General features: G+C 43.2%; 1 protein-coding gene across 1 annotated transcript in view; it reads left to right on the forward strand.

The window, feature by feature from the left end:
• Window positions 1–12,468, forward strand: part of Atp8a2 (ATPase phospholipid transporting 8A2) — a 427,564-nt gene that overhangs the window by 95,782 nt on the left and 319,314 nt on the right. The window contains exon 23 of the mRNA XM_052190506.1: window positions 890–954. Coding sequence (XP_052046466.1) covers window positions 890–954 — 65 coding nt within the window. The remainder of the gene's footprint in view (window positions 1–889; window positions 955–12,468) is intronic.

Here is a 12,468-nt window from a genome sequence, read left to right on the forward strand (position 1 = left end):
TATATAATTTAATTTAAGGTAAATACAAAGTAATACAATTCTTTGAGGCTTTGTCAGACATTCTTAATGTTATTTATCTTAGAGAAGTAGTTTGACTTAAGAACAAGATTGAACTTGTTGATTCTCACTGGAAATACTTTTGTTTTAAATCTGTGTATTTTTTTAACTTAAACTTAGACTCACTTCTTTAAATGGAGAATGCATTGATCTTTTGGCAGGAGCATGACTCCCTTGCTATGCTAATATTCCTGAAACGTTAGAGAATTGCCAGCTTTAGAAAGAAAGGGAGATCTTGCTTGTGCAGTAGCCATGCTAACCAGGAGGACATATTCCATTCATCCTCCTTGGTCTGTTATTTTAGGCATACCAAGGTTTATCTTAATGCTATGCAAGAATAGCCAGAATAAAGTAAAAAACTCCATGGAAAATTGGCAAGTACTTATTTTAGCCATTAGTTATTAAGACCTTATCAGCTAGTTCTCTTTAAGTTGTTTGCAAGGAAGTCTGTTTAAGCTTATGCCCCTAGGTGATTAAGTAGGCATAAAAAGGGAGATTGTTAAGACAGGTGTCTGCATATGTGTGTAACCTCAGCTTCAAGTAGGGCAGAGACAGGAGGATGGCTGGCACTTAGAGGCCTTCAGCCTGGCTGAGAAAACATGGACTCCAGGTTCAAGGAAAGACCATGCCTCAAAGAAGAGGGCACCAGAAGCCCTTTTCTGATGTTCACTTGAATACACAGATTGGGTACTGGACACACATGTGTGTACACTCTCCCACACAAATAAAAATTAAATTAATAAGTCTTCAAAATAGAGGGATTGCATCCACCATTGAAAACAGTAATTCACAGAAAGAAGAAAGTTCACGTGCTGTCCTTTCTCCATTTCAGGGTATTCCTGTCGGTTGGTGTCACAGAACATGGCCCTTATCCTACTGAAGGAGGATTCTTTAGATGTAAGTTATTTCTCATATGTTATATCAAGATATAGCTGTATCTAATTATGTACTATAATTATTAATCCATTTGCTTTTGTTAAAAAACAAGTGTAAACTACTGTGTTTAGTTTTGCTTTATGAATGGAAGCCGTAAAGTCTCACCTCTAAACATCAAAATGTTGTGGGCTTAGAATATTGCCTCCTGGTGATCTGTACTCACATGGGACTGAACATTTCAGATGGGTCAGTTTTGACCTTTGGCTTTGTTGACTATGAGGCTTTATATGAAGCAGTGGCATCTATGATTTCCATGACGTGGTGATGACTGATTCACGGGAGGTTCCTATGGTGTTCTTCATGGTAGGTGCCTCCTGATACAGCTAATCGCCAAGGGCTGGTGGTTACCTAGACTTATGTAGCCACAGGATACAGGTGCACTTGAATCTCCAACACCAGATGCCAGTAGATCATGGAGAAAGGAACACTTTGGGTGCCAGAGTATTTTTGTGGGCAAGAATATTCCTGGCTTTCTGGCTGGTTTTATGTCAATTTGATGCAAGCTTGGGCCACTAGAGAAAAGGGAGCCTCAACTGAGAAAATTCCTCCAACGGACTGGGCTGTAGCAAAGTCTGTAGGACAGGTTCTTAATTAGTGATGGTGGGCTGGTGGCTTATTGTTGGGTGGTGCCATTCCTGAGCAGGTGGTCCCAGGTTCTCTAAGACAACAGGCTGAGCAAGCCCTGAGGAGCAAGCCAGGAGGCAGCACTCCTCTATGGCCTCTGCATCAGCTCCTGCCCCAAGTTCCTGTCCTGACTTCCTTTGACGATGAACAGTGATACAGAAGTAGAAGCTAAATAAACCCTCTTCCTCCCCAATTTGCTTTTGGTTATGATGTTTCATCACAGCGATAGGATCCCTAACTAAGATCCTGGCTTACTGCTTTCCAGAAGACAGCAACGGGGATTGATTAATGGTAACCAGTGACCAGGTAAAGCTGCTCGACAAGAAAATACTAATGAAATGAGATTCTGTTTGTCCAGATTCCCAGCAGGTTCTGGAGGTACACACAGCCCCCCTTTCAGGTGGTATATTTAACACCAGAGTTGGGAGCAGTGCCTGAGCTGGTTAGTGACACTCTGAAAGAGAGGATACATATAGCCTGGAGTTCCTGTTTGTGAAAACTTGGGAGACTCCCTATGGTGAAGACCAGTTCTCTTTACTCCCTCGGGGTCTCATGGGTAAGCAGCTGACCCTGGCTGGCTCTGTGTTGAGCCTGGGATCTCACCAGCCCTACGCTGAACGCTTCAGGGTGCTTCTTGTTTTTGTTGTCTGAGCAAAGCATCCTGTCACTCAAACCTGGGATAATCAGCTTGTAAATAGCCAAGATTCATCTGGCTCACTGTGCAGGGTGGGGGCGTTATTTGGCTCCTAGGGTTGGCTTCCTCATTGCTTTGGGGCTGTGTCAAGGCAGCACATTAGTGGTACCATGTGGTGGAGTAGCATTACTCACCTCAGAGTCAGAAGGCCAGAAAAGCCAAAGAGATGAGGCCTGAGGCCCATAATGCCCTTCAGGGCATGCTTGTGGAGACTCGAAGACCTTCTATTAGGATCCGCCTCTTAGAGGTTCTGCTACCTGCCAGTGACCCCGCCCTGGGGGCCAAGCCATGCGCACGTGGGTCTTTGTGGAACATTCAGCAACCAAACTGTATGTAAGAAGCCTGTGGTCTGAAGTCATGCCTTATCTCCTGGACTCACCTCTCTTTACCTTCTCTGGAGCACTAAGGAGATCTTCCTGGGATACAGTGTTCCAATGTCCCTAGTGCACATGTCTTTATTTTACTATTCATGACTGGAGATGTGCTGTGTGTGCACACACATGTTCACATTGTAAAATAGCGAGCATTTTGACATACAGCTCGATGGCATTAAGAACATTCACATTGTTGTGTAACCGTCACCCCATCCAGATCCAGAGATCCTTTCTGCATTCTAGACTGTGCCCATTAAGTAATATATTCTGGGATGAAGAGATGGTTTGGTGGGAAAGAGAGTCCGATGTGCAAGTATGAGGCCCTGAGGTCAGTGAATTTTTGGTGCCCAAATTAAAAACCTGAGCATGGTCCATATGCGCCTACAATCCCAGCTAGGATTGGGAGCAGACACAAACTTGCTGGCCACCAGCTGAAAATCACCATCCTGTTCTTTACAGAGGTTACCAGCCTGGCCCTGCCTGGCAAGTAAAAGGGCCCCTGGTTGTAAGTGCATGGCTCGGGTCTCCCTGTATCTAAAGCAGTGATTTCAAGAGTTCAAATGAATAGTACTCCATTGTGTATATATACCACATTTTCTGTATCCATTCCTCTGGGTTCTTTCCAGCTTCTGGCTATTATAAATAGGGCTGCTATGAACATAATGGAGCACGTATCCTTATTACATGCTGGGGAATCCTCTGGGTATATCTATGCCCAGGAGTGGTATAGCGGGGTTCTCTGGAAGTATCATTCCCAGTTTTCTGAGGAACCACCAGACTGACTTCCAGAGTGGTAGTACCAGCTTGCAATCCCACCAGCAGTGGAGGAGTGTTCCTCTTTCTCCACATTCTCGCCAGCACCTGTTTTCTCCTGACTTTTTGATCTTAGCCATTCTGACTGGTATGAGGTGACATCTCAGGGTTGTTTTGATTTACATTTCCCTGATGACTAAGGATGTTGAACATTTCTTTAGGTGCTTCTCAGCCATTCACTATTCCTCAGGTGAAAATTCTTTGTTTAGCCCTGTACCCCATTTTTAAGGTGGATATTTGGCTCTCTGGAGTCTACCTTCTCGAGTTCTTTGTATATCTTGGATATAAGCCCTCTGTCGGATGTAGTGTTGGTAAAGATCTTTTCCCAATTTGTTGGTTGCCAATTTGTCCTTTTGACAATGTCCTTTTCCTTACAGAAACTTTGTAGTTTTATGAGGTCCCCTTTGTCAATTCTTGATCTTAGAGCATAAACTATTGGTGTTCTGTTTAGGAACTTTTCCCCTATGCTGATGCCCTCAAGGGTCTTTCCCCAGTTTCTTTTCTATTAGTTTCAGTGGGTCTGGTTTTATGTGGAGGTTCTTGATCCACTTGGAGTTGAGCTTAGTACAAGGAGATAAGAATGGATCAATTTGCATTCTTTTGCATTCTACCTCAGCCATTAGAAACAATGAATTCATGAAATTCTTAGACAAATGTATGGAACTGGAGAACATCATCCTAAGTGAGGTAACCCAGTCTCAAAAGAACACTCATGGTATGCACTCACTGATAAACGGATATTAGCCTAGAAGCTTGGAATACCCAAGACACAATGCACACATCAAATGATGTCCAAGAAGAAGGAAGGAATGGCCCCTGGTCCTGGAAAGGCTCAATGCAGCAGTGTAGGGGAATACCAAGACAGGGAAGTGGGAAGGGGTTGATGGGGGACAGGGGAAGGGAAGAGGGCTTATGGGACTTTCAGGGAGGGGAGGATCCAGGAAAGGGGCAATCACTTGAAATGTAAAGAAAGAATATACCGAATTAAAAAAAATTAAAAATGGTAGATAACAACAACAACAAAAAGAGTTCAAATCAGTTTTTGGTGAAAAGGGATCTGTGCTAATTTGGGGAATGTAAGGCCCTGCCTATAAGGAGTTTTCTCTACTGAAGGAATCTGTAGGCAGTTGTTTAGGGAAAATGTGTAACTTTCAAAATCAGAAAAAGTAGAAAGAAGAGAGCAAGCATGCAGCTGTAGAGATGTGGGGCCATGGCCCACAGGGAAGAGGCACCACACACCCTGGGGTGCTTATGACACCATTTTATAGGCTAGCTGAAGAACAGAGAACCCCGACCTTATACTGTTACCCAGGAAACAGGAAGAACATCACCACTCGCTAATACGGTTTAATGCTATTATAGCACCTTCAGGTCCAAACCTGAAGGGCAACAAAGAAAAATTTCAGATTAATCTTAGCAATGAAGAAGGAAGAAAAATCCTTAATATAAAGTGGCAAACCCTGTAAAGAAGATATGCTTACATCAGCACGCATCTTCTTTACCAAATGTATTGTGTATTTTACTTGGGAAAAGTCCTTTAATTTTTTTAAAAAGTTATTAACATAGAAAAATATGAAATTATTTCACTTGATGCAAGGGGAAAAGCAGCACTTATTTATGGCTAAACACCAAGAGACAATCCTGGCAGACATGTAAACTCTATTAAGCTAATGTAGCACCTGTGAAGACCTAATCTACCCACCACCCCTCAAAGCTTATGGTGAAGTGACAGCATAGTTCTTAGGGAAGGCAAGTATGACACAGGCATGACCTTGACATGTTCCTTTAACAGTATACTGCATATACTTGAGTCATTTATGTTGGGAGGCATGTAAGGAATATGTGTCTCCTACAGTTAACATTATGATCACCAACATGAAGTGATACGAGAAGCAATAGGTGAATCACAACGAGGAGTGAAGACTGATCAGGGGGAAATTTGAAAGAACTGAGCATTAGGGACAGTGGAAGCTTCTTGCACCCTTCAACTTTGTCCGGTTGCTTTTGAGAGCTATTTCATTCCTGCTTGTGATTTCCCATAATGTCTCTAAGCTATGGCTAAAGTTGTGTGGTTTTGATTTTTCATGTTATCTTAGGATTTAATGCTGTGAACGCTGCAACCACAGCAACTCTTAGAAAGGACAACATTCAGTTGGGACTTGCTTACATGTTCAGAGGTTCAGTCTGTTGTCATTATGGCAGGAAGCATGGCAGACATGCATGGTGCTGGAGGAGCTGAGAGGGTCGTAAAGCCCACACCCGCGGTGACACATCTACTCCAACAGGGCCACACCTCCTAATAGTGCCACTCCCTGGGCCATGCGGATTTAAACCATCTCACATGTCAATGAACTATTTGAGATCTCCCTTGTGCAGTGTGCGTGTCTGTTTCATATTTTTTGTCATTTATTTTTCAGGCAGCTGTGTTAGCTCTAGAGAGTATTTGGTATTTGAATCTTGGCGGTCGATCTTTTGGAAGTTTTCTACTTGTATTTTCCCAAGTGCTGCATTGGCAGGCGCCTCTCTTTCACATCTAGAGACAGAAGGGAGCCACTCAACTGTCTTCTGTACAGCTAGACACCATCAGTTTCTATCCAGTGTGATCTGCAACTCTCATTTGTCCAAGAGTTTCCTTTGTCCCACATCCTCAGTGACAGACCCTCAATCCTTAGGACATCAGGAATACATGCTAGGATTCTCCCCCTACTTGCCTGCATCATCTTCTAATGAAAGTGCCTCCTGGCTGTGGAGGGGAAGCTCCCAGTGGGTCACTTCCCCTGCTAGCAGGTCATTTCCCTCTAATTCCTGACAAGTCTGCTGGACCGTGCAAAGGATGACATTGTCCACAATTGAAGCATTAACTCCTCTTTTAGGTATCTTGCATCCAGTGTGTCCTGATGCCTTTTTTGATGGCCTGCTGTGTGCTGCTGTGTGGTTGTGGTCATTTGTAGAGCAGTTCTTTCTTTCCCAGGTGATAACCTTGATTCTTTCCTTATTTCTGGTTTTTCATGAGCAGCTATGGAAACTGAAATCTTGAGAGCAGCATTTGCCCGAGCCCGGTTCGTTCAGGTTCCCCATGTCCCTCAGCATCTTCTGCTTAGGGAAATCTAGAGAAATGACAGCAATCCTAAGGTGCTTTGCATATGAGACATTCACGTTTTATGCTTCAATCATAAGCACCAGGAAGCTGGTTTTATTTATTTTTAATTAGCCAAGTCTAATAGGTCGTGTTGGGTCATAGGCTATGAGTCGCTATGTCAGACCCATGTACACGTGGCTCCTGTTGAATGGAATGAGGGCCCCTTGACTCTTCCTGCAGCTGCTGCCCAGCCTCCAGCCGGGATCAGGCTCCAGGGTGGTGCAGGTGGATTTTAAGCAAACATGTAGAGATTAAATAACTAATTGGAAATGATTGTGCAGAATAAAGCTGAAGTCTGCTGCATCCTGAAAAGGAAATTATGGCAGACATGCAAATGGCTTACTGTTCATTTTAATTAGAGCTTCAGTAAGAGACAAGATTCAACTGAGGAATCGCCACCAGATTCAAGTAGTGCTGAAAACCCTGGCTTTTGTATGAAAACAGCAGAGGCCATGATGTCAAACGGGATGTAGAAAAGGTCTTATTTCCTCTGTTTTAACTAGTTTGACTCTAGTCATATTGAGAGTTATTACCTAGTGGCCATATGCAGTTTTTAAAAGTTACAGTCTAATAGATTTTGTCTTTTCCTTATTCACAAGCCATTTACAAAAGTGAATGTTGTTTTAATTCCTGGATTTTTTTTTTTTAATTTTTACACTTATTTTATTACTCTCTCTGTGTATGACTGGCATGGAGTATTTTGTATTTTTAGTGCTATCCTTTGAGAACTGGCAGGGTTATTTTATGAATAGGGAGCAACCTGGACAGTTTGACAGAACAGTAGTGAAAACTTGAGGGACTGACAGCCCTTCTGGAGCAGAGACACCGGATGCTCTCTTGTTGACCCTTGACCCTCCCTCCTTGAAGCAGTCTTGATTTGTTGGTTTTTTTTGTTTGTTTGTTTTTTTATAATGATTGGATTTATGGGTTAATTTTACTGATTAGTTTTTGCCCAGAGTTCCATTGTATGGTCTAATGAAATTGTCACTGTTTAACTTCTTCCCTTTGGTTTGTCTTTCTTCATGCTAAATTGGAAAAGTTAGAACAGACCTGAGAGGCTGGTGTAGGAACCAGCTCTCCCACCACTTTCGCTCTCGAGTCTTTCACCTTAGCACACTCTGAGTTTAGGTAAGAACTCAGTGTGAGGTGACCATAAGCTCTTTGGACATGCTGCAAAACACAAATCTGAGATGTGGCACATGCACATTTGGACTTAATATTGCCTGCTTAATGCATGGCTTCTGCCGCCTGAAGACTTCCTATTGATGCTAACATGTACACTTTCATGTTAGTGAGCTCGGAGACCATGGAATTATTGGTCTGTAAATTATGCACATGTTCCCAGCATGTAAGCATGTGGGTCCTGAAACTTTCCTAGAGAAACGTGTTTAAGAATTGAAAGACCATGCATTTGAATGGATAAGGTAGCAATTTCAGAGAAGAGTTCTCACTGTGTTCAAGACTTTAAGATATTGATGGCCCAAGTCATTTGCTGTAAAAGTAGATTTCTGGTTTTGCTTATCCACATTTATAACAAATCTAGAGTTTAAAGCTTAAACTCTAGGTTTAAGTTCTGACAATACTTTATATCAAAACTTGTCATCTTCAGTGAGCTTTTAAAGTTAGGATAGAAAGAGAGCTTGAACGGTCACGGCCTAGACTGGCTAAGGCTGGGGTGAGCGCACCTTCTGTGCATGTGGGGGTCCTGAGGTTGGAAGGCACAAGTCTGCTGAGAGGCGAGGACTGAGAACATGAGGCAGTCTGGGAAGTTTCTCTGTGGGAGTGTTGTAAATCAGAATGCTCCAGTCTTCCCACTATTTGCTTTATTACATTTTAAAATAATTTTTAAAAATTGTGAGCAATGTATTTTCATTATATTTTTTTCTTCTCCCAAGTCTTTAAGATTTCCCCACTCTCCTCCTTGTCCACCCCTTCCCCGCCTACCTCCCTCTCTTCCCACCTCCCTCCCCACCTCCCTCTTCACTCAACTTCATGTAGTTTCTCCCTCTTAAAAGAAAACAACAAAAACTTACAAAAGAAGAAAAATAAAAGTAAAAAAATATTTAAAAAAAAAAAAGCAGCCCATAACAACAACAAAAAGGCACACAAAAAACAGAGTCCATTTTATTCTGGTTACCTGTTGCTGAGCACAAGGCCTGCCTGGAGTGAGGCTGGCAGAGCAGTGCCCTCTGCTGGTGGAAAGGGCTTCCCTCTCCTGGCAGGTAGCACTGTGTATAATAGTGTCGTGGTAGGGCGCTCACTGCCCACTTCCCTTCTCCGATAAGACTGCATGCTTGTCCAGGTAAGATTTGAAGTTCTGGGGGAGAGTCAGCTGGCACAGCTACCAGCCTGGTGGGTGGCATGTAGCTGCTCTCTGTGTGGATAGAATGCTGGCTAGTCCTGTGTTCACACTAGTCAGGACTCATGCGTAGGATACTGGAAACCAATTGGAAGCCAATCTAATTAAGTAATTTGTCGACGCTCGGCCCTAGAGCAATAGAGAGACAGACCATTAGGAATCATGGGGCTCTATTCATCATTATCATGCCCTTTCCAGCAGATCCCTGTGTGTTATGGGAGATTGTATTGTGCTGGGACAAAGATGCCTAGAGGTAGTTAGTGGATTGAATGCCTTGAGACTTCTTAGGGGCACATGCAATGACATTACTGCTAGATACTCGGCCTCATGCTTTTTGAGGTCCCTGCACAAAAAGTCTTACTTAACCGTATGCTTAGCATTAAAGCAAAGAGAAGCCTGGTTCTGGACATGGCTCCAGCTTCCCCTTTGGCTTTACCAGGAGAGTAGGCCCAACTAAGCAAATTGAGTAAAGTCCTTAAAGTCCTTGAAAGCATTGATAATGGCTCAGTTGCCAACAAGTGATGAACTGATTCAGAGGCACTGGTGTCGAGTGGGCCTGCCCACTCGTGCTTTATGTCTTTCGTTTTTGGTCTGTGCCAGTGTGTGTGTGTGTGTGTGTTGTATCGCAGAACTACTCACAGTCAGCTGGGACCCTTCAAGGGAAACAGTCATAGGCAGAGTGGGCTAACAGCAGAACTGGCTTTTGGGGGACTTCAGAGCTGACCCACTTGACTTGTGTGGTCCCGGATACCCCTCCCCGACCCCGGCACTGCACTCTGGCACATGAATATAGATGGTGAGTGCCCCAGAGAGAAAACAGGTGACCTGAGTTTTTCAAAGATAAGAAGGCAAAGCAAATGATAAGATTTGGGTGTAGGAGTAAGCAGCATGGAGGGCTCAGAAAGAGACTTGTGGCAAAATACAAAATAGCGTGTAAGTTGTGGAGAAGGGGAACCCATGTCAAGTGCTGAAATTTTTCAGATGGTCTCGTGAGCCATTTTCCTGAGATATAAGATACCACTGGCCCCATCATTGCAAGCCGGCAACGCATATTGTGTGGAATTCAGAGGAAAAGTGAGAGTCAAACTTGATATGTTTCCTTCTTTTCTTTTCCTAGTAAAATTGTGTTGGCCCACAGAGGGGAACTCTGTATTTAGTACTATGGGAAACGAAGACCAAGCCGTGGCCACAGTGACAGGAGTCATTTTTCTAGAGCTGAGTTGAGAACTGGGCAGTGTCCTCAGGGACAAAGCTGAGTAGATTATTGCAACTGCATTTGGCCTCTGTGGGGTCACTTCCTGTCTGAGGTAGAGTTAGGGTCTCAGTATCCTAGTTACAGGAAGTGCTAGGGATGGAAGTGACCTCATCCTTGGGACTAGTTATCTGTGCACAAGAAGCTCCCTTGAAACTCATCATAGCTGTTCGGTTAACACTTAGGAAAATGCTGTCAGTGTAACTTTATGAATTAATGAACAGGAAATCCTCAGAGCAGGTCAAGCTCAGGGTCCCAGTCCTCTGGGCTGAGAACTGGTGGGAACATGGCGGGGGAGGGGGGAGGGAGGATGGGGGAAGGAGAAGGGAGAGAAATTAACAACAAAATTTGTCCATTTACTGAACCTAGCTTTCTAATTTTTATTTTTCTCAACTCTTTTTTGTAACTTTATTGCTACAGTCTCAATTGTTAAGAATCTAACACACACACACATGTTATGAACGGACAGAGAATGTCATTTCTTATGGATATCACATGCAAAGCTCAGTTCCTTCACTCCAGTTAATGTTGATCATTACCAAATCCAGTCCGGATATGTAAATAAGATTTTATCACTTAAAAATCTGAAAAGAAAAATTAGCATTGCTTATGAAGCATGGGTGCCCTTCAAGAGCTTGGAGATTTGTTCTGTTGTGAAAACTGGCAATTTGTAGGAAACAATGGTCTGCTGATGAGAAATAGTTTCCCTCTAGCTTGGATGCCTTTAGGTGCACAGTGAGGGGCTGGGGAGATGGATCAGTCACTAGGATGAGAACTTCAGTCAGTATCTACCTAGAAACCAAGTGCAGTGACTTACTGTATGATTCCCCAGCTGGGGAGGCAAAGAATGCCCGGTGGGGTGTTGGGGGGGAGGGCTTAATGGCCAGCCAGCTTAGCATACTTCCTGAGCTCCAGGTCGGGGAGCAGCCCTGCCTCAAAAAAGAAGCTGTACAGTTCTGAGAAAACACTACTTGAACTTCATCCATGACCTCTACGTTCACACATGCATGCACGTATGTGCATGAGCGTACGCATCACACAGCTTAGTTTTGTCCTGTGAGTGGGTCTTAGTTAAAGCCTCCATGGGGGAAAATAAAAGAAAGGGTCAATATCTGTATAAAGTTGTGGTAAAAGCATTGTAGTGCTCATTGAAATTTTAGCAGATGCATATTCATTGTGCATAGTTGTGGCTTTATTATTTTTCTTCAAGTGTATCACAATTTTCCTTAAAGACCTAAATGTAGACTCTGAAGTGAAGAAGGGTGTTTTTCTATATTTCTTAATGCAGGATTTGGAAATATAAGAATCAAAAAGTAGAAAACCATACAAATTTTGGCATAGGTTTTGTTTTTGTTTTTGGGTTTTTTTTTTTTTTTTTTTTTGGTTTTTTTGCTTTTTGCTTTTTGTTTTTTGTTTTTCTAGAGAATCTCTTTCCGTCAGTGTGGCCAGTTTCTTTGCTCTGGGTCTGTCTCTTGGTGACTTTAGAACGGGCAGGTAGAGTATGGCAGTAGGCAGGGGGTTGCACTGCTCACAGAATCACTCCTGATTAATACTATTTCTTGTCGGTGGAACAGTGATATTTTTTCTTTAAAATATAAATACAGATACAGTTACATATGTATGAGTACTTCATTTGCTTGTGTGTTTGGACCTAGGAATACACACCAATGCTTTAACACCCAGCTACCTCCCCAGGGCAAGCGCATATTTCAGGCACTTTCTGAATTGAGTCCCCATCAATGTTATTTCCTAAGAGAAAGCTGCCTTGCTCTAGGAACTCAGGAATGGCCATGCTTCTACAGGAGAAGGAGCATGGGATTGCTTGCCCTTAGACCTGTGACCAAGGTCCTGGTAATGGCGTTCGTGGCTTTGGAACACACTATAGTGAAGGCCCTGGCATTCCTCGGTCACTTACTCATTGCTTGTAGGTTACAGAGCCGAAGAGGAGGAGAGACTGAGAAGACAGGATGTGTCTCCCGGTGACTGGTACAGCTGCTAGCGACTGCACCTGTGGGCAAACACTTTGCCTTATATTCTCATTCTGTGTCGTTCATAATTTGCTAAGTTGCCAGGTGGCCCAAATAATCTTAACAAGATAATTTAATGTTTTAAAAAGTATGGATATAGTGGAGTATCATTGGGACTGTGTACTTCCCAAGCATAAATTACAGCATTTCAAAATCTTCCCTGTTCTGAAAGCAAGGCATATACCTGATTAGG

Source organism: Apodemus sylvaticus, chromosome 8 (genome assembly GCF_947179515.1).
Source record: "Apodemus sylvaticus chromosome 8, mApoSyl1.1, whole genome shotgun sequence".
NCBI lineage: Eukaryota > Metazoa > Chordata > Mammalia > Rodentia > Muridae > Apodemus > Apodemus sylvaticus.